Source organism: Amblyomma mixtum, chromosome 10 (genome assembly GCF_055824585.1).
Source record: "Amblyomma mixtum isolate Tamu chromosome 10, ASM5582458v1, whole genome shotgun sequence".
NCBI lineage: Eukaryota > Metazoa > Arthropoda > Arachnida > Ixodida > Ixodidae > Amblyomma > Amblyomma mixtum.
Genome location: NC_143021.1, coordinates 173669989 through 173695398, shown reverse-complemented (window position 1 = coordinate 173695398; position 25410 = coordinate 173669989). Strand labels below are relative to the sequence as shown.

At 46.3% G+C, this 25410-nt stretch overlaps 3 protein-coding genes across 3 annotated transcripts in view; all 3 read right to left on the bottom strand.

The window, feature by feature from the left end:
• Nucleotides 1-174: 174 nt before the first annotated feature.
• Nucleotides 175-1694, bottom strand: LOC149327772 (uncharacterized). Its single transcript, XM_089563709.1, has one exon. It carries the CDS (start codon nucleotides 1609-1611, stop codon nucleotides 313-315), a length of 1299 nt encoding a protein of 432 aa, XP_089419835.1. The 5' UTR covers nucleotides 1612-1694; the 3' UTR covers nucleotides 175-312.
• On the bottom strand, nucleotides 1671-6171 carry LOC149327771 (uncharacterized). The gene has a single exon (XM_089564966.1). It carries the CDS (start codon nucleotides 5937-5939, stop codon nucleotides 1671-1673), a length of 4269 nt encoding a protein of 1422 aa, XP_089421092.1. The 5' UTR covers nucleotides 5940-6171.
• Nucleotides 6172-20927: 14756 nt separating this feature from the next.
• Nucleotides 20928-25410, bottom strand: part of LOC149327770 (uncharacterized) — a 32549-nt gene continuing 28066 nt past the window's right edge. Inside the window, exon 2 of the mRNA XM_089564965.1 lies at nucleotides 20928-20933. Coding sequence (XP_089421091.1) covers nucleotides 20928-20933 — 6 coding nt within the window. The remainder of the gene's footprint in view (nucleotides 20934-25410) is intronic.

Sequence of the window (25410 nt, the reverse complement as noted above, 5' to 3'; positions counted from 1 at the left end):
ACTAAACAACGCGAACTGTTACTGAATTTAGCTGCAAGAGAAAGCTCTCTGGCAACGATCAAGGCTCTTTGGAAGCCATCCAAGCTCTCTGGCAACCATCGAGAACCCAAATGAGTCCTTCAACAACGTCGTATGGGAGGGCTAAAAAATGTACCGGCGATTACGTTACTTCCTAATGCGAAATTTGAGCGCAGCAAATAAGCTGTTTCACCTTTTCGATACATTGAGGCAAAGAAATCGAGCAACACATGTATGCGCTATCACAGAATTTTTTTTTTATTTTTCACACGTATTCCTTTAACAAAGACTCCACTAACAGTTCTTGACAGTCATGAAGGAAGCTTTGTGGTCGGAGAAATAGACTGATATATGTTCGACTTGGTACACCAATGCTTGATTCTCAAAGACGAGATCTATACAAGTGCCTCGCGAGGTTGTCACAGCCGTGGGACGCGTTACGAGCGAGAGGAACGGGATGTTCTCCCGCATAAGTGTTAGGAAATTGCTGTTTGTCTTTATGTCAACATTAAAGTCCCCCACTACTAACATCGGTGTGGATCGATGGACGGTTAATGCGAGTTGCAGGAAGTGCACGACGTCTTTCGTGAGTGCGGTAGAGGCGAAGTAGGCAGCTACTACCAGCAAGCCGTTGGGCAACTTTGCGGCGCACAGTTCGCCAACTTCATGTGACGTGCCAAACATTTCGACTGGTATTGCAGAGAGACCTGTGCGCAAGTAGACAGCGACTCCCGCCGCTCTGTTGTGGTCTCTGCGAGCATCACAGCAGTATAGGAAATCTATGATTTCGAGAGGCTCTTCGGGATCCATCCAGGTTTCAGCAAAGCAATGTACAGAGGAATGGCGCAGAATGTGATCGTGGTGTACGTCCTTGGCATGTGCGGCAAGGGAGCGTACGTTAAGAGCGGAGATCAACAAGTAGTGCGGCTGTTCAGTCATGGCGAGGCACTTGGCGGTGATGGTGTCAAGTTTGTGGGACTGCAACCGACGAAATTCATCGGCTAGCTTTCTGTCCGGATTGGCTTTTCCGTGGTAGAATGTGAAGTCGTTGTCAACATTGGTCAGGTAGAGTCCGTTGATGTCTGTAGCGCGACTCAGTGCCACGTATACCAACTTCTGTGGATGATTCTTGGCGTAGGAGTACACGACTTCATCATATGTGCCACCCTGGGATTTATGAATGGTAATGGCGCTCGCCTGCACAACGGGAAGCTGGCATCTTCTTACCGATACCTTCGTCTTCTTATCGATAACGCAGGTGACGGTACGCCTTTCAATCGGTATCCAGTTCGGTTGAATGTTTCTGTTGAGCTTGCGTAACTGGTGTGATTTTGCGGCCGCTACGGTTCCGATCGCAAGTTTTGAGCCAAGCTCCCCGAACTGCAACCATATGCGTAGCGGTTTCCCATGGGTGTCGTTTTCGATGAATTTCAGTGTTCCCACCGATCCATTAACAAGGCCATCGGAAACATCCACGTTGAGGGTGATCATGTAAGGCTTGCCAATGCACAGCATTATATTTGCTGGCAAATTTCCTATTTCGGCCTTGGGTAACGTTTCGACCTTACGCATGGCCTCTGTTTGCTCTTGCATAGACCTACACCCAACGATTGTATCCTGTGCCGTGCATGGTACAGCATTATCCTGTGCTACTATGGCCTTTGTTGTGTTGTAGTAATCAGATTCTTGTTGGAGTAGAACAAGCGTATGCCACCGGGGCAAGAAGCTTCTGCTTCCTGCTGTGGAACGAACCGACTCTCGATAAGTGAGATTTCCTCGGGGTCTAATGCGACACCATCTCCAATTTTGGAAAGCAACGTGGAGAACCTGAGATTGTTTTGTCGTACCACTTTAATGAGTGCAAAGTAGGCGAGATGGTGCCACGCGATTTCTGTGTTAAACACGTCGTCTGTTTTGACGCGCTTGAACACCTCAGCTGCACGAACGGGGGGAAGCTGACGCAGGTCCCCACACAGAATGACGTCCAACCCTCCGAAGGGCTGCAGATATTTGCAGGTGATGGAGCGGAGCCGCGAGTCGATTCTGTGAAGTATATCAGCAGACATCATGCTAACTTCGTCGATAATCACGCATCTGACATTCCTGAAAGCATAGCGGAAGGTGTTCAACTCGTTGTCCCTGAGTCCGCTGTCTGTCTTGAGGCTAAGCTTGAACGCTGCGTGCACAGTTACTCCGCCTAGTGCCACCGCCGCCTTTCCAGTTGTAGCGCAAGCCACATATGCGTTTAGATTGTATGGGCCAGCAGGGTTACAGTACCTGTTGTAGAGGTCCATGATCAGGCGCAGTACAAATGTTTTGCCGCATCCAGCCACTCCCGTGAAGAATATTTGCAGTGGTGGAGAGTTCGGAGTTGTCAGTCGGTGTAGGACTTCTCGGACGATCTCGTACTGCTCATCAGTTGTCTTCCGCATGGTGTCCAGGTACTGATCTCTGCTCATGACGTCTTGGCGCGTGCACACGGCGGGGCATTGTTTAAACGGGGCATTGGACTCGACTGCACCAATGTCTAGGAGATCAGAGTCGTCGTTCTCCCTGGCTGCCGGGTGCACGGTCACATCGGAAATCTCAGAAGGCGTCTCCCGTTCCTCGTTATTGGGTCGTATCAGGGAATTACAAACCGCACGGAGGTCTTCAATATTTACATCACTCTGATAGCGTGATTTGTGCTCCCGAATGACGTCAGTGTTTTCCTCGTATAGCCGCTCGAAACAATTTTGGTCTAAGATGTCCACCTCCTTACGAAACGGAAAGAAGAGTAGGACATGTTCTCTCTTGAAGTTAACTGAATCGTCGATGGAGTAACCGCGGTAGCGAAGTATCACTCGCTGAACTCTCTTCTTGCAGGTGTAGATGTTGTAGTCTGTAGCAAACTCTTCCAGAGTGACGGCTTCCAATTCAGGCGCGCGGTCTTCGTAGCGCTCGATCATAGTCCTTTTCCAAACGTCCGTGCTAGATTCGTCCAAGCGTTCCTCCTCCATTTGAGCGTGAGACTTCCGGATGCGCGTCCTTTCCTCAAGCCAGGCAGTGTTTACAAAGACAATTTTGCGACTAGCCTGCGACATGTCCTGCTTGAGCAAACACCAGGCGGCCTCCTGTGCTGAGAGCTCGATCGCATTGAGCATCTTCACGCCCAAGTGTCTCAGTGCCTGCGTGTAATCCATGTCCCCCTTATCCTTGACAATTTCTTGCACCGCACGGTTCAGATTGGACATACCTCGATTGGCCTTATTTACATACTCTACCACGTAGGCAGCACACGCGTACGTGTCGAGCACGATCTGAAGATCCATGTTTGAATCTAGAACGGACGCCACCCATGGGTTAAAGTAATTAACCCGCTTTTGCTGCACGGTACGGGGTAGCATGACGGTGGGACGAGGTGTACCTGCTCGGAGAACCGAAATGTACTGCTCCCTGTCCGTGATGCCGTGATGTTCCCAGAACTGCTGTAGTGAATCATAGTTGGTCGTTTCCAAAGCCTGGTGCATGGCTTGGTACTTGATTTGGAGCATCTCGATGTGTTTCTTCTGCGCCTCACTCTCCACACTCGGGAAAGGCACTACGACCATGGGTTCATCAATGGGCATGAAGGGGACGTTAAAGCGGCACTTGGTGCTGTTGCGCTTGTAGCAGGTGTGGGTGTGTTGGTGCACCTGCGTGCGCTCCCGCTTCAAGTACGTGGTGTCCAGCGAAAGCAGAGTAGTGGCCATTTCCAGAGTTCGGGGCATGTGCATGGAGAGTTGCTCATCGGGGGCATTATCAAGCCAGAGAAGAATGTGCGCGTGCGCCGACCCGCGATGCTGAAATTCGATGCGTTTAAAGTAGTCGACCACTACGTATGGTCTGAAGGGGGATATCCGGGTATTCTGGAGTATGTTTAGAATGATGCGCACCAGGCGGTCGAAGTAGATGGCACAGACTACGGGATCGTCATTTACTAGCTGGGCACGATAAATGCTGTTCATTTCCTCTACGGCAACTGCAGTCTCATCAGGTTGTAGACGAAGTCGCTGAAGCAACACTAACAGCTCGGGCCAGTGCAATTCCGAGGCAGACAGTGTGAGGAACGCCGTAGGCTTACCCAGTTGGCGGATCATGGCAAAGAGGTCTTTCTTGCGCCTGGCCCAGTACTGCACGGTATTGGGTATGCCATGCATAAAAGCCATGTCATGTTCTACCGCTTCCTGAACGAAGTCCTTGTCGAGTAGCTGTTGTTTCGTTAGGGTTTCCACCGCTCTGACGTTGCGGAAGGCCACAGACATGTCGCTGGCTACTCGGTGCCTAAACACTTTCATGGCCATGTACAGTACGTGTTGTGGGGCGGCACCTCGACGATCAGACCTGCGGATCTCGCTCATGGCGTGCGTGAAGACGGTTGGTTTGGCACTGGCGTCCACTCGCCGTGGTTCACCGAGGTAAATCTGTGGGAATGAGAGCTCCTCCGCATGTTCGTCGTAAAGAATGCTCAAGGGCTTCTTTCCCTCACCGGGAGCAATGACAAGAAACTTGTCTTCATCCCATATCAAGGTGTGCTGAGCCAACGTCATGGCTGTGGCCGCCTGGATGGGATCGTTGAGGTCCGCACATTCCGGGAGCGACTCAATTTCGTCCTGCTTGTCCACCTCAGTGATGTCACCCAAACGGGCAAAGTCGCACTTGATGTTGTAGTGCTTGTATAGTGTGCTATCGCAAAGCACCTTGAGCCACGGCAGCAAATCACATTTTCTCACTGCCCCCGCCAAGTAGGTCGTCTTCGCGAGAATACGCCGCTTCAGATGCACATTGAGAGCGCGGTCTTGTTCGATGGCACGGGGCAACGATGTAACCATCTCGTCCACGTCAACGCAAACGTTCACAACTGGACCCTTAATGCCATATTGGCCTCCGCCGTGCATCAGTCGTCGCACTTGCATGAATGGGATTCGCGGAGATACGAGTGTTACACTCACCGCATTAAGTTGTGGAAGGTGCGCTGGCCTCGAGGGATATTTGTAACCGTTTGTTGTCGAAAAATGAGGAATGTCACCTTTCCGCACAGATTGCATGCATGAAGAACACAGTCTGAATTGACACAAGTCCGAGTTGGGAAACGCACACCGGAGATTCTCACGGCACGTATCCGGAAGCGGTTTCACGTCATTTTGGAACCAGAGCCGATCACACACTGAACACACACTTCCAAACGGATTGTCTGTAAACTGTCGCCGGAAAGCATTTGTTGCACCCTGACTGTTTGCGAGCCTTTGTTTGCGTTTGGCCTCGGCCTCGGCCGCGCGAACGGTAGAGTCTTCTCTGCGACGGCGATGAGCTTCTGCTTCAGCCTCGCTTACTGCTGGTTGCTCTCGACGGCGGCGATGAGCCTCCGCTTCGGCGGTGCGAACGGCAGGGTCTTCTCGGCAGCGGCGATGAGCTTCTGTTTCAGCCTCGCTTACTGCTGGTTGCTCTCGACGGCGGCGATGAGCCTCCGCTTCGGCGGTGCGAACGGCAGGGTCTTCTCGGCAGCGGCGATGAGCTTCTGCTTCAGCCTCGCTTACTGCTGGTTGCTCTCGACGGCGGCGATGAGCCTCCGCTTCGGCGGCGCGAACGGCAGGGTCTTCTCGGCGGCGGCGATGAGCTTGTGCTTCAGCCTCGCTTACTGCTGGTTGCTCTCGACGGCGGCGATGAGCCTCCGCTTCGGCGGCGCGAACGGCAGGGTCTTCTCGGCGGCGGCGCTTAGCCTCTGCTTCGGCGACGCGTACTCCTGCATCATCTCGACGGCGGCGACGGTAAGCTTCTGCTTCGGCGGCACGCACCTCTGGATTCTGACGGCGACGGCGCTGGGCCTCTGCTCTGGCAGCTCGTTTAGCAGCAGCAGCAGCAGCAGCAGCAGACGGAGGACTTCCATCGGTCGTCTCGCTCATGGCTCAGAAAGAACTTGCAGATAATTTCGCAGTGGCGAACGGCAGCGGCAATTTCGGCTCGGTTGTGAATGATGAATCAAGTGCTGCCAGCGAATGACGCGTCCATTGGCTGTCTGCGTTTGTTACTGATGTGTGGTTAACATGTTAAGCTTCGCCTGTAAGAGTGGAACGCGACAGCGTCTTGCAACGCTGCCAGGGAGTCCACAGAACGCCATCGCCAATTCGGCTGTACGCCTTGCTGGACGGTAAATTTATTTTTTGAGGAAAGGAAATGTATCTCTCTCGCATATCTGGGTGACCACCTGCACCTCGCCGTAAGGGAAAGGGGGAAGATGGGAGTGAACGAAGACGCCGTATTAGCTAGACGCGCCTTTGTTCATTCCAAGCCATTCAGCTGGCATTACGGAGTGGCTAGCGTGCTCGTATCGCACTCCGGAGACCCTGGTTCGATTCCCCAACTCGACCAATTTCGTTCTCGGTTTTATTGATTTATGCGGTCTAACTAGAAAGGTTAATTAGGCTATTTCATATTTATATTATTGCATTTCTATCCATCGTGTTCTGTCATTAACCTGTCAATTGTTGGAACTGTCTAGGATGTTCGACACAACGTATATAAAACGAGCAACGTCTTTGAGTGAGGAAGTGCGTGGTGGTGGAGGGAACGCGGCTTCGTACTTATCTGTTTTTTTCAGCAGCGTCTCCTTCCGCGGACGCTGTTGTCGCTGCGGCGCGCGTCTTTCTTTTCTTTTCTTCTGACGTCTTCATTCTCCTCTATATTAATTAGACTAAGTGATTAATTAAGCAATTAACTAAACTCAGTCCAACTAAGTTGCAGCATCACTATACGATCCCTTTGATTGGTTGCATGGTTACTAGCCAAAGTACAATTGGCCCCATTTGAAATTCGCGCACTGTGACGTCACGAGCATTTCGACCAATTGAAAAGCGTGACATTGGGGGCGGAGCTGGTTACGAGGCCGACGCCGACGCCGACGACGACGCGAAACCCAGGAACGGACGCCAAAGAGCTGCGCTCTAAAAAAAATGTCTTTGCGGGCGTACAGACATTGAAGATTGCTGCATTAGATGCTGTTCTGACCTTTAATGATGGCGACATCGCAAGAACTAATGTTCTTGAGGCATGCGGACAAAGTCCGGGCAGCAACACTGTCCTCTGGCTGAAGCAAGTCGATCGGCGTCCAGTTTACTTTGCTGATCGAGCTACGCAGCAAATGCCAAAACAGGCACGAGAAGCTAAACGGCAGGAAAAGCGCCAAGATGACCTAGATGATGACTATGCAGCTGGTGCGTACTGAATAAATTGGTCAAAATGAGTTGGCTAAGTCGAAATCTAGGGATAGAAGGTTTTGTTTACTTCAAACTCAGTTTTCTCAAAACAAGATTTTTTGTTACGTCAGTGCCATTATTTTCGAAATGGCGATAGATATCAAGCTGATTTTTTCTCTGTGTACAGTATATATATCTGGAAATTTACTGTACCAAAATTATCAGCGTGAAAATAACATTGTTTGTTTTAAAATAAAAATATATACAAAATTTTGTCAAAATTAGGGTGTAGAAAGTAAAAAAATCGCTAATAATTTTCTTTCTCGTATACTAAAATAATTATTGGTACAGTGGCTAGAAGATGAAATTCTGAACAAAATAAAGTAAATATCTTGCTGCTATCTTTATTAGTTGCTGAGAAAAGTGCACCACAATATGCCCCAAAATACATGGGAAAGATGGGGCTTACCCTGTCCCCTTAAAAAACAAGCCAATGTCTAAAAACTGTAACGACTCAGATTGAGGGAGTTCAAGGGTAAATTTTAGGCTTGTTGAGCACCTGTTAAAAACATCTAAAATCGAGGTAGCCAAGAGGTGTAAAGTGTCCCCCGGCTTCACGTGAACAAGAACAAGAAAGTCATCAACGTATCTACAAACTTTTACAACAGGTTGGTCGTTAAGGTTGTCTAGAATCAAGGAATCTAATTTATCTAGATAAATTTCACATAATACTTGTGCAACACTAGAACCAATGCATATGCCTTAGATTCCTTGATTCTAGATAATGTTGACGACCTACTTGTTGTAAAAGTTTGTAGATACGTTGATGACTTTCTTGTTCTTGTTCACGTGAAGCCGGGGGACACTCTACACCTCTTGGCTTCCTCGATTTTAGATTTCTTTAACAGGTGCTCGACAAACCTAAAATTTACCCTTGAACTACCTCAATCTGAGTCGTTACAGTTTTTAGACATTCGCTTGTTTTTTAATGACCCTGGACGTGTGCTGGGCGTACACGCCACGTTCTAAAAAGGCATTGCTTCCTTTTGACTCGGCTCACTCCAAGTTAGTCAAAAGAGGGATAGCTACATCATGTCTTCGTGCAGCGCTGTTGAAGTCTTTCCACCAAAAAACAAAAGAAAGTTTCCACACCCAAGTGGAGCGTTTAGGTAGTTCTGGCTACCCCGCTGAAATGATCGTAGCTGTGGCGGAAACGCTGATACAGAAGATGAAAACACCCTTGCAAAGGCGCACGAAGGAACAAATGAGCAAAAGCTTCGCTGTCATGCCTTACGTGCACCGCGTGTCGCATAATCTGAAGAGAATTGCGGCTAAATTCCAGGTTAATGTTATCTTCTAGGCGCCATGCAAGCTATCCAAGTTATGTCCCATCGTGACTGGTGAGCGTCAAAAGAATCCTGGGTGCAATAAGAAGCACGAAGAAAGATTTGTTGCCTGTAAAGAAGGCGTTGCGTTGTGTTGTGTTGGGTTTAATGGCGCATAAGCAGCTCAGGCTATCATGCGCCAAGCTCAAGGTATAGGATATTTCTTTTATGCAGATTTTTGGTGTTATGTGAAAAAATGGTGTAGAGGGTCTAAAGTTTCTTGTACCGAGTAATAAAACAGGGAAGAAATTTTATATCTATCTACAAGGAAAAGCTTTTAAGGAGGCCGAGTAACCTCATCAGCGGTCCTTGGCTGGTCAAGGAAATTGAGGTTCCCAGCCATTCAAATAAAGACCTCAGACTTCTTCTCGAGGATGAGAACATGGCTCAAGTGTAATATATAGAAAGCGAAGCAGTGGATTAAAATTTACAGTTTCTCAAGAAGACCTGCTTCTTTTAAAAAGCTAAAAACACAAGACGGGTTAACAATGGCATTTTCACCTAAGAGCAACGCAGGGTGTAAAGGAATGCATTTGTTCTGAAACTTAATAAAGTGTTTCTTCCTTTCTTCCTTCGTTTTCCGAGGTATGAACATGGCAGTAAAATATGATTTATTGTGAGCTCGCCTCCACATCTTTCAGAGAGTGGTTTGTCTTGTTTCGTTAGTAAGAAATTATGAGTAATGTGTGTGTGACCAATGCGGAGACGGCCTAAAATTATTTCCATAAAGCGTTCCTGGTGCCTGCAGGCCTTCCATTCACCCAATACGGGCTTTACCAAGTGCAGCTTGTTGTTAACCTCGTTGTCCCATGAAGCTTGCCATTTTCCTCTAAGTTTATTTTGAACCAGCCTCATGGAGTCCCTATGCGGTATGTTTACTTGTTTTATCTCACGATTGCGGGCAAGTGCGGCACATGCATGAGCTCTTTCGTTTCCGCTGATAACCACGTGACTAGGAACTCAGCAGAACTTTATTGTACGTTCTTGTGTGCGAGCTTTTATCGCATTGTGTATTATGTTTTCTATTATGGGTTCGACTGCATTCTTGGGGTTTATTGCTTTAATTACGCTGAGGTAGTCAGTGTAGATAACACTGTTCTTTATGTTTTTCTTCATTATGTGATCTACAGCTACAGCAATGGCGAAGCATTCTGCTGTGAAAATTGAAGCGCACTGAGACAGTCTGACTACTTCTCCCATCTACCTTGTACTATCGAACTCCCTACATATAGTGCTGTTTTAGAACCGTCCGTGTAGAAATCGGCATAACTCTTGTATTTTTCTCGTACTGCACAAAAATCTTTGTGGATGTATTCCTGTGGGGTTTGTATTTTGTGAATGTGTGTTAGTGCAAAATCGCACACATCAGGAAACGTGTACCAAGGTGGCAACGGATCAGGTCTCCGTGCAACATCGGGAAGTGCGTCTAGTATGTTTATTTCTTGACATTTTTCCTCGAAGCGGAGCAGGAGTGGTCGGACAGCTTGAGGTTTATTGGTAAAGAGTATTCTGGATGGGCATTTAGTAACTATGTGGCAACACAGATGCTTGGGCAACGACCTTATTTTAATTACATAAGCACAGGTAAGCATTGTTCTCCTTATGTTGAGGGGTGGCTCATTTGCTTCTACATGCAGACTATTTACAGGGGATGTTCTGTACGCCCCAGTTGCGAGGCGCAAACCCAAGTTCTGTACTGGAGCTAGCTTTTTAAGGTACGATGGCCTCGCAGACCCGTATACTATACATCCATAGTCTAAGGACGAGCGCACTACTGACCGATAGATGTGCAATAGGCACATCCTATCAGAACCCCAGGGTTTTCGTGACAGCACTTTAAGCATATTCAGGGATTGGGTTGCTTTCTTTTTTAGGGTGTTTATGTGCGGTAGGAACGTGAGCTTTTTGTCGAAAGTTATGCCTAAAAATTTCTGCTCTTGTTTTCCTGGAAGTACGGCTCCATTTAAGCGGAGGGTGGGATCAATCTGCAGTCCTCTTTGGAGTGAGAAAAGAACGGCAACTGTTTTTTGCGGAGAAAACCTAAAACCATTTCTGTCAGCCCAGATTGCTAATTTGTTTATGGTAAGCTGTATTTGTCTCTCACAAGTTGATAAGCTAGATAATGTGCACGAAATCTGGAGGTCATCGACGTAGACTGAGTACATAATGGACTGTGGAATTATTTTGCATAAAGAATTCATCTTTACTATGAACAATGTAGTACTTAAAATGCATCCCTGAGGCACACCATTCGCCTGGATGAAATTCTTCGAGAGGGTAGAACCGAGACGAACTTAGAATGAACGATTCGACACAAAGTCGCTTAAACATTTTAGCATTCTCCCGCAGATGCCAAGCTCTGCCAAGTCACGAAGAATCCCGAACCTCCATGTTGTGTCATATGCCTTCTCCATTTCGAAGAAGACAGCAAGGCAGTGTTGTCTGTGTATAAACGCCTCTCGGACCGTGTTTTCAAGACGGACGAGATGGTCAACTGTGGAGCATGCTTTTCTAAAACCACACTGGTGGACATCATGAAGCTCACGAGATTCTAAAATGAACATTACCCTAATATTGAGAACACTTTCAAAAGATTTGGCTAGACAGCTTGTAAGAGTTATAGGCCTGTAACTGAAAGGGGAGGTTGGTGGTTTTCCTGGTTTTAGGAATGGAACAATAATTGCTTTTTTCCAAGCTGCTGGTATTTTTCCTTCCACCCATATTTTGTTAAAAAGTTGTAGCATAACTTATACAGAGGGTCCAGATAGATGAGGCAGCATTTCATAATGAATTTCATCGCGACCTGGTGCAGTTTGTTTACCTATAGACAGTACTCTCTGAATTTCCTGAAGTGTAATCAAATTATTGTAGGGTTCCTTTGTGCTGCCTGCCGTAGGGAGCCTTTGTTTTTGATTGTGTTTTTGTATGCTAAGAATGACTGTGTGCAGTGTGACGAACTAGAAACTGTTGAGAAATGTTGACCCATAATGTCTGCTTGTTCTTTAATGCTCGTCTGTACAGAGGGGTCTGTTAGAAGAGGAACTGTGAATGGGGAGTAGGTGCCATTTATTTTTCTAACCTGCTCCCACATTTTTTTATGTTACTGTGCTATTTATGGAGGACACGTAACTTTGCCAAGAAGTTTTTTCAGCGTTACGACGTATATATCGGGCTTTAGCTTTTGCCTTTATGAAACTTATGAGATTCTCGTGACTTGGATCCCTTCGAAAAACGCCCCAGGCTTTATTTTGATGTTTTTTCGCTATCCTACATTCTTGTGTCCACCAACCCTTGTGGTTCTAGCGCACCATTCCTGTGGACTGGGGAATAGCTAGGCGTCGCTATTGAAGAAACTTTGCGTGAGTTTGCACGAGAACAGTGATTTTTGTACGATCACGTTCATTTTGCACTCAAATGCGCAGAAATTGTGCGTTGACCTGTGCGCAATCTGTGCGTCCTGTGTGTACATGTGCGCGTACTGTGCGCAGATAGACGTCCGTGCACACTCTTTGCGTGGAAAAAATCGTGGACTCTCGTGGACAATTCTCTGTGCGTGGACATCTGCGTGCTGAGAGGGGGCTTGCCGAAGCTGTGCGTGCTTATGTGCATACTGAGCACGCTCAGTGAGGCTGCGTGTGGCCATGTGTGCGTTTGCTTGCTTAGTAGCAACTTGTCGAGACTGTAAAGGCCCATGTAGTGTGAAAGCAAACAAATTTCGAGCATTCAGTTAATGATTACTTCTCAATAATGAGCAATAAGCTCGCGTTTTGCTGTTTTATAATTTTCGTCCTGGCGTAAGTACCCATTAATCATTTTCAACTTCAGCAAACAAATAACCAAAAAATTATCTTTTAGTGCAAAATGGTTGTTTCCTTCGATACTGCAGGGACCTGTACATGACAACATGCACACTGAGCAAGAACTTGTCAACATTGCAAGTTCATTGTAAAATAATGTAAAAAACAAGCTGCTAATGACTCTTACAGCATCCTTCAGTTCTTCCTTTAACCAATTCTGAAAGTTACAGATATCTTATAGGTGCATGATGAAAGCCATCCAGAGCACTTATGTTGTTGCCCGTCATGCAGACAGCCACATTTCGAAATCAGAAGCAACACAACCATTTGTTGCTTGCACTCGAAAGGAGTCAATCAATGGAATAATTCTGAAAGGGCAACAGTGTTTGTTAGGTGCAACAAACAAGCTTGGGGATATAATCAGGTTCAATGAAACATGACGTGCAGAAAGGGAATTGTGAGCTGTAACAGGAATGTTACGAGGCAATATCCAAAACTTAAAGTCATCAGCATAAATTTACATACACGTAAAAAGGCCATGTAAGCCTACATGAAAAGACAGTTTTGAATTCACAGTTGGTGTCAAAAGTTCAGAAATTAGTGCCCTCTCTCAATTTCAGTGGCAAATCACAGATCGATTAAATAATTCCCAGTATTGAAGGAGGGCAGAAAGTTGGGCAAGTTGGTAAACATTCATGATGGGTTTCAAAGCGCGACAAGACGGAGACGAAAGGAAGAAGCACACACGACAAGCGCTTGTCGTGTGTGCTTCTTCCTTTCGTCTCCGTCTTGTCGCGCTTTGAAACCCATCATGAAATTCCCAGTATGGCTCCAGAACAAATCCAATGAATCTGAAATGTGCGAAGTATATATACCACACATGTTGCCTGATTAGCACCAGCATTGCATTATGTATGACGGAGTATCACACTCTTCATTCTTCTTCAATCTGTTTTGAAATTTGCACTACCACAAAGACCATCTGGATGGACTATGATTCCATCATATTGCTGAGAGCACGAGCTGATGGGCGAGTTGGTTTTACATGAGGTTGTCGATTTCCTCCTTTCTTCCGCTCTCTTCTTTGGCCTTCGGCCTTGCGCTGTTTCAATCATATCATATTGCTGAGAGTCACATTCCGAGACCAAGAGCAACACAACAGTGTGCTGCACATGAGTGGATATAATGCACTGGGACCACTGTGCACAGTAAGGAACGCTTGTAAGGCGTCAGGTATTTACTTGGGGAGTGTAATCGAGTTCAGTCATGTTTCATGTGTAGAAAGGAAGATAAATTTGTAGCAGAACTATGAAATCCAACATACAATACTGAACTTCCTCAGGTGATCTACACACACATAAAAAGCATGAAAGGATAAGCTCAGCGGTACTGTTAAGTTTGATGTCCTTTGAGGTTTGACTTGCGCATCTGTATGCAACCATCAGATGCCATCTTGAAGTTACCAGAATGCCCAAAACAACTTTGTTGAACTGTTCTGCTCTAAAATGAAATACTTTTCCTTAAAACATTTTTTTTGCAACATGCCTTATAGCTAATTATAAAATAAAGAAAAGAAGCTGATAAAATTTTCTCATCTCAAACGTACTGATAAGTACACAAATCTGAGTGCTTTCAAGAGAGGTGACGCGCCCGGTATTCAGTGTCCAGAAGCATACATAATGCTGCAGAATCCTATAGCAAGGAAATTTCTTTTAGTTGACAGATGTCTATGTCTGGTCACAAAGTCAATACCAAGTAAGGCGCATATCCTAACCTGCAATTGCATGAAGCTGCACGTGCTTCATAGGCTGTAACTCCGCCAATAACTGCTACATATTTCCCATCTCTAGCACGAGTGCGGAATCAATATACAGCATGGAAACAGCAGTTTTGTTGTTTAGCTTCTTTACTATGCTGTTTAGGCAAGAGACGAGTTGAAATATTTGCATGGGCAGTTCTCGATTGAAGTAACGTAAAAAACCTCCGCACTCCTTTCTGCTGAAGCGACTGGTGGACCACTTTTGCATGTCGCATCTTGTATGACTTGCTAAGGGTCCAGACTGACATACGCACTTCGTCAAACCTTCACACAAAACACTCTTCGCTTTTGCTATAAGCTCCGGCCACAGGCAGTAAGTGTCCCGTCACCGTTCACATCGCAAAAGAAGGCAGCGCTCGCAGGCGGTCAGTTTGAGCTGACAGCGACAGGCGTTGCAGGCACAATAAGCACACCGCCGACTAAGTTTCCAAGGAAGCCACACTGTAGAAGGGCGCCGTCTTGTAATCGAAACACTCCACAGAAACAATGGCCACTGTCGCTGCTTATGAGCCAGGCATTTTTGCGACGAAGTTAGCAGTGGAATAGGCCGAAAGGTTCGACTCATCAAACGACGGCACCGCACTGCTGACCTCATTATCGTTGTCGACCAGACATCCATAACACATATGCCCCGACAGATCGCTCAATTGGGAGCTGCTACCACTCTTGGATGAGAGCAAGCCCACCGGCAGCGCACACCGGTAATCCTTCCGTTGCGATTCCAGCACAGTAACAGCGGCGCGCAAGAGCGCCCAGCAGCAGCACGAGAAAACAAGCGAAGCTCACGGCGGTGATCTCAGAAACCATGCAGCATGTCGTATAGGTTTTGGATTTGACGCGCTAGACCGTGCCCACTCACGCACGCACGCACGCACTTACGCATGTACCGACACGCATATTCATGCATCCAGGCGTCACAAATTTGTAAAGTTTTTAATGCTAATATGTGCACAAAAACTTAATTATTTTTGTAAGGAAAGTTTCATTTGGTTTTAGTCCTTTGCTATCGCACTGTCCAAAAGCATAGAGCCCGAAAGAGACGACCTGGAGGAATGCCTGGAGGCGATGCCTTTCTAAACGGGCCGAAGGAAGCCGGCATAGAGTTTCTTACTATTACCTAGAGGGCAAGCTGGCGGCGCTGCACTTCAGCCACCATGGACGCCCAAAGCATCATGGGGCAGTGACCTACTTATTGCGGCACAGTCGTAATTTTTCGGAAACATGGAGTGGCACTGCTAAGACGTTTCATTCCGAAAACTCTGTTCGTGTGTGCGCAGACGACTTTCGCGCGAACGCCGTGTGCAAAACCCATAGTAGTGAAAACGCGACGACACACGACGCCAATAAAAGGTTTCACTTTTCCGAAATGCCATTAAAAAACCTCTTATAATATTTAAGCAACGACATCTTTTTTGACAACATATTTACTTTTAAAAGTGCGCCTGTTAATTACGAAATATTTGTTTTTATAGTGTACATTACTAGGCCAATAGGAGAGCGAGTCGTCTCTTATTTTGGGCAAACTTTGCACTTAAATCCTTTTCTGCTCGTTTGTTGCAATCATTAGACAAGATATTGAATATTAGGACCTTTGTAGTTATCAAACAGCTTAATTTTTCCATTATTTTTTGGCCAAAAGTTGCAGTCCGCAACAAGTAGCTCACCGCCCCATGATGCTTTGAGCGCCCATGGTGGCTGAAGTGGTCTCGAGGGGTCGCCATGCAAACTCCCATAGACGGGCTGCCAGCTTTCCCTCTAGGTAACAGTAAGAAACTCCGTGGAAGCCGGAACTGGCCGAAGCGCTAGCGCACGAACGCAGCGTCTGGGGACTGCATGGCGGTCAGCGTTACGTTTGTCGTGGTCGTGGTCCTCCTTTGTGGTGCCGATGGCATGAATCATCGATGGCATGAGCATTTTTCACTCTTCTGATATGTGATGTGCCGACAGCAGTGAAATTCGGTGGTGCGATGTACGAAAACGTGGTACGGTGCTAAGTAAACCTGTGTGTATAGCGTGCGTCAGCGGGCTCGACGGATAGCGCGTCGTCCTTTGCGCGCCTTCACTGGAAACGCTATGCTGACGGCGGGGCTCATTTCCTCCATGGCGGAGCAGCTGGTGGGAGACCACTACCCGGGTGACATCTCGCATCTTGGGGGTAAGATAATTTTCTTCGAACATGTACATTATTTCAAAGCCTTTGCGCACAACTGGCCACGTGAACACAGCTAGTACAAAGATGATAAGACGCAGTGCCTATCGCGGCAGCACGCAGCGCTGAAAGGTTTTTTGTTGGCGGCACACGGGCATGAATGCGCGTGTAGTGCCAGTGGTCACACGGTCATGGTCAGTATGCCATGCAAATATGCACAGCTGATCCGTTCGCGGGGTACGCGATATCAGCGCCGTACTGCCGCCGTACTGCCATTCATCTCTCGCCGAGAATGGAATATGTGCCCGCCAATAGATCTTCGGCCCGGGCTTTACATTCTCGCCGCATGTTACGCTGTAATTGAAGTAACAGCGCTCGAGCAGTTTAACTACGTAGACTGCGATTCAGCTGTATGCGTTAGGATTGAGCTTCCTCCTCTTTCACTTATATTTCACTTGTACTTTTAGAAATTGTGTATTTAAGGTACGAAGCTCCGTATGATCCAGCTGCGTTCGTACTTACAGCCGAACCAGTGTAGTCGAGCCTTGAATAGCAGAACGGTGAGATAAAAACAAATTGCTCTGAAGTTTTTCGCCTCTATTTTGGCATTCGCTTTTTCATACTTTGGCTCGGAGCTGAAATGGTACAAACAACTGCAAAATGCGCACAGGTGCCCTCGCTCCATTTGCCCTAAATCCCGAAGTTGCAGTAAAATTTAAGGGTAATTGAGCCTTTAATATGTACGAAGAATAAACTTGATTGTTTCATGATTATAACCAATGGCGGAAATAAATCTGACTTTGACTTAAATATGCTGAGGTACCTCTCCAATACCTTATTTGATGTTAAAGGAAAAAGTGTGCTTTTTCTGCAATTGGCACTATTAATTCATCATACCTGTGAGAATGTGAAATCAGTGCTAATCGTGCAGATTTCAAATTGAGGGACGCATGCAGAATTTGAAGCAAACCAGCCTTCTACTGAAAATATCGTTCTGTGGTGGTCTGTTCTTTTGAATGGTGGCATGTATTGTAGAAACGATGCTGGATATCGATATGCAAGCGATGTCTCGTCTGAGGCTAGCTTGTGAATGACTGCCGTTGTTATGAATTTCTTGTTGCCAGGCCCACTTCGAAATGTGGTTAAACAGCCGTGTTCCATTCTGCGACCGGCTCCTTTTTGTGCCTTGCATTTTGCCTTACATGCTTGATTCTAGTCCATTTTTTGCACTGTGCTGCTGTTAAATGTGTCCTTTTACCTTGCAGCAAGCTCCACATAGATTTACCAGCAATGCCTCTTCCAAGCTCTCCAGTATGGCTGTGCCAGCCTTTCGCTTGGTGCTAGGATCCCAGCAAGCAAGCAGGCTTTTGAGGTAAGCACTGAAGACATCTTCTGACACAAGTAGCTTTTATTTTCCTAGTCCACTGCTACTTGTGTGACCCCTCGTTATGTTGATTTTGGCAAGTTAGGTTGCCTATTAAGGGCTATCTTTTGTTTTTCACCTGCTGGTGTGGCCTACTGCATTGGTGTTCGGCTGCTGAGCCCAACGACGCGGGATTGAATTGCGGCGGCTTCGTTTCGACAAGGCGAAATGCATATTTGCTCGTGCGTTATGCAATGTCAGGGCATGTTAAAGAATCTTTGGTGGTCTAAATTTATGCACAGCCCTCCTCTATGGATGGAGCTAATGTTCAACTTTGAGGCATTAAAGGGACACTGATGGCAAACTGAAGTTGACCTGTGATGATGGAGTTCCGCATTCTAACCACAAAGACGTCACTTTTTCTGAAAGTGGAGCTTTATAAGCCAGAGAAAGCAAGAAATACAATTGTCATCAGCACCGGCTGATTTCGGAAGTAAATTGCGATGCGTTGTCTCCGTTTTTTTTTTTTGGCACAGATTCCAGAGGCTAGGCTGAACTGCCAATCCCCTCAGAATGGTTATCACGGAGTCCTTTGTGTAGATAGACTTCATGAGTTCAAATCTAGTGGCGGGAAAATTTTTAAATGTAATTTTTGCGCCAAGCATTGTGTTGGTAGCCTTTGCGCTGCTTTTAAAAACCGGGATAGCAGTATGGTATCCCATAAAACTAAGTTCAGGACTTGCAAGAAGTGGTTTATCATATTCCGCTAGCTTGTGCAAGAAACTACTTCAGGGATATGTGCAGGTGTCTTTAATGTGTTCCTGAGTGAGCAATAACTCGTTAGAAGGAAGGCAGCTTCTAATCTGGCACTACAGTGCCAATGTCGTGAGTGTAAATCATAAGATGACCCATCAGTGTGCACGCCTGATTTCTGTGACACTTCAGTGGTGTATAGAAGTGGTAAACAGATCTGTAAGGTATTTGATGCATATCTCCAAGGCAACGGCTGCATGAGTAGCGAAGCCATTAGTCAATCTTCAACGGAAAGAATTTTCTCTTTTAGAAGACGTGCTTGTATATCAGTGACAGTTATTTGTTGTCCTGCCTTTCGCTGGTGCGGGTCATGACGTGTGGGCATCTTCATGCGAGCCTTCTTTTCCTTCACAAAAAATTCATTTGATAGTCCAACCTGTTTTCTTCTTTTTTCCTGTGTTGCATCTTTTGGCTGGTTTTAAATCTGTAACTGAGCTCAGACCGTGATAGTTACAGCCGGAAAACAGGGCTACTGAATATGAGCTTGGCATACATGCGTACTGTATGTGTGAAAGTGCAGTTTACAATATTCGGAAATGCTTGATAGCCTTACAAGAATCTAAAATTTTGTTGGAATTCCTATTTGTTCTCTGTTCAAGTGTCGAGAGTTTTTCTGCTTCATCGTGTGATTAGAGCCACTTTGGTACTTAAGCTGGAATCTTTTCTTTAGCCTGCATGTTTCTCACTTTTGGGACAGAAACGTGGAGGCTAATGAAAAGAGTTCAGCTTAAAAGAGTATAGACACCTAATCTTGGTAGCATGTTTTCTTCTCTATAATGATACGGAAGACACCACTATGCATGAATCACCATCTGGTATTCGCGTGCGACCGCTAAATAATTTATAATCAAATTTTTCTGCCATACTGTTTCGGTGAACAATTTGACTATGGCTATGACATCAAAGAGAGGTTATAGGTCACGTGAGGCGTGGAAAAACTGCACTTATAATCGCTGCTTCATCATTTTAATTCGCTACAGCGCTGACGCCAGCATTCCTTAAGAGCCAGAAGTACCAATTGTATTGCAGTTTTCCATGCCTCAGACGACCAATAACCTCACTTTGACGTCACAGCCATCATTCAGCTGTTGAAACCGAAACAAATACAGCAGGAGAAAGAAATTTGATTATAAATTATTTAGCGGTCATAGGAGGATGCCACGTGGTAATCCGTGTATAATACTTTATGCCTTATTACAAAGAAAAAAACACGTGCCAAACGATAAGGACAGCAAAGTGAGCTATGGAAAGAAAAATGATAAGTCTAACATTAAGAGACCAAAAGGGGGCGGAGTGGGTGAGGGAACAAACGAGGGTTAATGACATGCTACTTGAAATTAAGAGGAAGAAATGGGCTTGGGCGGGGCTTGTAATGCGAAGACAAGATAGCCGCTGGTCCTTAAGGGTAATGGAGTGGATTCCAAAAGAATGCAAGCATAGCAGGGGGTGGCAGAAAGTTAGATGGGCGGATGAGATTAAGAAGTTTACGGGGATATGGTGGCCACACCTAGCAAAGGATAGGGCTAATGTGGAGACATGGGTGAGTCGTTTGCCCTGCAGTGGGCGTAGTCAGGCTGATGATGATGGTACGTGTCGCACCTGCTGCTTCGTGCTATCAGCTGGCCCATGCTTGGCCGACCAGACTAGCCAAATTTCTGATGTGGGTTTTCTATTGCACCTGCATTTGTGTACACAGAGGACTTGAATGGTAGCAGGTGATCCTGTGCATGTGTTCACGCCACATCACACATGACCCACATTGAAAGCTCCTCTGCCTTTAGTAAGACGGCTGCATCAGTCTGGGACATAACGTATCCCAGTGCTAGAGTATGAGTAAATTGCTCTGGAATTTTAATCTGGTATCGGGTAGCATAGCGCAAAAGAAGGCTAGCGCGGCTGCCTAATATTCTCTTGGGCAGCTGTGTAGGATTTTCAGTGCCTCTTAGTGTAATCCGTGAAAGTTCACTGTAACCCGTTCGTTTCGATGTAAATTAGAAAGTCCTTAGAGCCCTCTAGTTTTTAATGATAATAACAAGGTAATTCCGCAATTCAATTGTACCTCTTCTCTTTCAACACAATAAAGTGCTGCTGGGTCGAGTTCACAGTTTTACTTTGTAGGTGTGCTGAGGCTGTCATCATCATCATCAGGAGCAGCAGCAGACTGATTACACCCACTGTAGGGCAAAGCCTCTCCCATGTCTCTCCAATTAACCCTGACCTTTGCCAGTTGCGGCCACTGTATCCCCACAAACTTCTTAATCTCATCCACCCACCATTATCATTACCAAGCTCATACAAATGGATTGATGCACGTACTGTCAGGTGCGTAATGTGATACCACCAGCTCACCCCAAGCTGTGCTCAGATTTGCCTCATTGCTGCAGGAGCAAAAAGGCAGGCATGAGGCTGATAGGTGCAAAAACATGATTTTTCAAGAATGTCTTTGTGGAAATTGCAATTAATCATGGGAATTTGCTTTCATTTTAGGAGCTGCGCGCAAACTATGCGCCAGGTACGCTTATGGTTACATTACTAAGTTGGTTTCATAATGGCAGTTGTGGATTTCTGTGGGGTTTTGAAACATAAATTCTATAAGTATTTGGCCTGCCACAAAAGTATAGTGGTGCATTCAGGGCCAGTGTTACAAAGGGATGTTTTGATTGCTGCAAGAACTTGAAGGCCCCTGTGTGGTCAGTGTGGAAGGCCCCCTCCCTACTTAGGAATTGCTATTTGGGTTACTAAGGAAACAAGGGAAGGGATATGAGGGGCTCGTTATAAATACGACAGGAGCCAACAGCCACAGAAACCAAGGGGCACAGGGGATTTTTTAGTTTATTTATTAATTTTGTGGTGTTGATAAATTAAGAATATTAACTGAATATGTTATCGCTTAAAGCTAATTGATTAGAAAAGCAGAAGAAAAAACAACCACATGCCGCCGGTGGGATCCGAACCCACGACCTCCGAATTACGCGTCCGGTGCTCTACCTCTGAGCTACGGAGACGGCTGTCAAACCTTCTGCTTTCGGGGGTATTTATGTTTACAAGTAACCTAACCCTGAGAGTGTTCATCAGCGCCACCTACGTTCATAAGCGGCGGACGTACAACGTCCTGAGTTACCGCAGGTGTGACGTATAACGTCATCGAACGGAGAGGGCGGAAGCTGCGTGAGAACCCTCTTATGCTTCCTATGGCGTCAAGGCTGCCAGAACCGAGGCCCTCACTAAGCAATTAAGCAAACAAGGGAAGGGGTATGAGGGGATCGTTATAAATACGACAGAAGCCAACAGCCACAGAAACCAAGGGGCACAGGGGATTTTTTAGTTTATTTATTTTGTGGTGTTGATAAATTAAGAATATTAACTGAATATGTTATCGCTTAAAGCTAATTGATTAGAAAAGCAGAACAAAAAATGGCTGATGCTTAACTTGGTTAAGCCTGGAGAATGCGAAGCATCATCGTGTCGCGTAATTTGTAGGCGCACAACCACAGCGACGGCGCGAGGTGGTCCCCCGTTTCTCCACTGCCGTGACGCCAACAAGTCACGTGGTGTGGCATCATCGTGTCACGTGATTTGGAGGCGCACAACCACAGAGACGGCGCGAGGTGGGCCCCCGTTTCTCCACTGTCGTGACGTCATCGTGTCACGTGGTGTGACGTCATGTATGACGTGATTTGGAGGCGCACAACCACAGCGACGGCGCGAGGTGGGCCCCCGTTTCTCCACTGTCGTGACGTCATCGTGTCACGTGGTGTGACGTCATGTATCACGCGATTTGGAGGCGCATAACCACGGTGAAGGGCTGAAGTGGTAGCTAAAGTAGTATGCTTCGCATAAAAACAACCACATGCCGCCGGTGGGATCCGAACCCACGACCTCCGAATTACGCGTCCGGTGCTATACCTCTGAGCTACGGCGACGGCTGTCAAACCTTCTGCTTTCGCGGGTATTTATGTTTACAAGTAACCTAACCTTGAGAGTGTTCATCAGCGCCACCTACGTTCATAAGCGGCGGACGTAGAACGTCCTGAGTTACCGCAGGTGTGACGTAGAACGTCATCGAACGGAGAGGGTGGAAGCTGCTTCCTATGCTTATGCTTCCTATGGCGTCAAGGCTGCCAGAACCGAGGCCCTCACTAAGCAATTAAGCAAACAATGGAAGGGCTATGAGGGGCTCGTTATAAATACGACAGAAACAGCCACAGAAACCAAGGGGCAGAGGGGATTTTTTAGTTTATTTATTTATTTTGTGGTGTTGATAAATTAAGAATATTAACTGAATATGTTATCGCTTAAAGCTAATTGATTAGAAAAGCAGAAGAAAAAGTCATTTGGCAGAGGAATAGTGTATAGAGATAAGGGATGGAAGAATGCTTCCAACTAAAAATCCAGCAAGCAGTCATAGAAGCAGAAGAACAAAAATGGCAAGGCTTTCTCTAATTTACGTCGAATCTTTTTCACTTAGACATCTTATTGCATAGAACGGATGATGTTTGGCTTACACACATATTTTCTTTACGTATGCAGTAGGTCTCAAATTGTATGATATGGTCACGTAATATGGTATGATGATGCAGTGACCCTTTGGAGGAGCGCTGTTTACGAATAAAATTAGAATTCCTTAACCGCATTTATTTAAAAAAATGGCTGAGGCTTAGCTAAGGTTAAGCCTAGTCAGATGCGAAGCATATTGATGGCTAGGCTTGGTAATACATGGCTTTCCTTGGTTGAATACTTGGTCATTTTAATACAACCACTAGAAGCCTTCGTCGTGGGGGAAGACAACGACAACTAACCCCGAGACGCGCGTTGGCTGAGCGCCTGGATTGCCACGGAAGCCGCGTCCGCCTGCCCGGTGGAGCGAGCGTTTCACCTACACCGAGTTTGAACGCGCGTTCGAAATGCGCGGGGTTGCCGCTCGAGGACATTCCGGCGTCTGTGCGATGGCATCGTTCTCCATCTCCCAGCGCGTGACGGCTATCTGTCGTGACGTCATTGTGTCACGTGGTGTGACGTCACCATACCACGTGGTCTGCACGGCGTGCAACCGCAGCGACGGCACAAGTTGGAGTCCCGTCTTTCATCTGTCGTGACGTCATTGTGTCACGTGGTGTGACGTCACCATACCACGTGGTCTGCACGGCGTGCAACCGCAGCGACGGCACAAGTTGGAGCCCCGTCTCTCATCTGTCGTGACGTCATTGTGTCACGTGGTGTGACGTCACCATACCACGTGGTCTGCACGGCGTGCAACCACAGCGACGGCACGAGTTGGAGCCCGGTCTCTCATATGTCGTGACTTCATTGTGTCACGTGGTGTGCACGGCGTGTAACCGTCACGAAGGGCTTGGGTTACCTATTGTAATATGCTTCGCATAAAAACTGCTATTAACCCCGAAACTTATCTGCTGCCCCCTCATTTTGTATCCAGAAGGCGCGACCACGACTGGAAACGACGTGAAATAAAATGCCGTACTAACGTGTTCAAACACTCTTTCTTTCCGCCCGCCGTAAATGAATGGAATAAGCTGCCTATTAGTATTAATCAATGCCAGTCCGAAGAAAAGTTCCGAGCACTGTGTTCAGAACTTTGATGTTAACCCATGTTCATCTGCTATTTTCCTGCTTTTCTTCTTCCTGTCCTTTCCCGACCAATTGACTGATGTGAACGCTCTGTTTAAACCTCTTTTCATCCCCTGCCCTATCCTGTACAAAAAGTTGGCACATGCTGTACGAATGAATGTTTGTATGTATTCCCCCCTGCAATTATGCCTTCATGGCGCTGCAGAAATGTAAATAAATAAATAAAATAAAAAATGGTGATTAGAAAACTCGGATTACAGAGGAATGTCTTACAATCAGCAGCGCGACGTGAGGCCAGTGTTCCTCGAACTAAGTTCGTACACCTTTCATGTCTGGCTGATGCAGCAGCTGTTCTGGTTATACACCTTCGAGTACAAGTTAGATACAGAGCACCAATAGCACTATCTATACAAGTCGCAGCGTGCTCGACATTGCACTCGTTTCGCTTACATGCTCCCATCTTTCATTTGTTAAAAAGTGGCCAAAAGTGCTCAATAAGCTGAGTAGGCATCAGAAAGGCACTTTGACCTCGTATATAGCAGTAGAGTTCTTACAGAATAATATTACTTGTGTAAGTATGGAATGACCACAATTGAAAGGCCACATTTCTTTTCAACTAATGTGGCTGTTTGGACTTGTTGGTCAGTGATCATGGTTAAAGAATGCAGTGTGAAAAAGCAAGGACAAATGAAAAAGTGGACAGTACTGGCGGGTGTCCATTTCTTCGTTTGTTTTTGTCTTTTCGCACTGCATTCTTTAACCGTGATCACATTTCTTTGTCCTTTACATTTTTTTAGAAAGCTTGTGCTCGCAAATGTTAGAACATACGAAAAAAAATGAAGCTTGGCTGATAACCGCCAGAAATTTTGACCTGCCAAATATACTCACGAATGCAACAGTGAGACAGGTGGGCAAAAAACAGCAGTACAACTTTTTTAGATTTTTGACAGTAGTGGTGCTTGTACTGCAGCTACTGCTAGGATAACATGTCTTGCCTCTGCAGCTGTGTTGCCTTCATGCATATATTTTGTAAACGAAAGGTTTTTGTGACTTGCAGCCGGCCTTCAAGGGGCTGGTGTTTTGGCATCTGTTTTAACCTCTGTATGCAAAAGCCTTGCCAAAAATAGCTATCCGGAAATGCGTCCATTGGAAGAAAAGTGACATAGGATTGAGATCATTCCGTGCATACACCAGTTATCTCATTCTTTGAAGAATGCTCGAGCCAGGTGCAAGGTTGTGAGGGCCTTTTGGCCCCTAATAAGCTTAAGC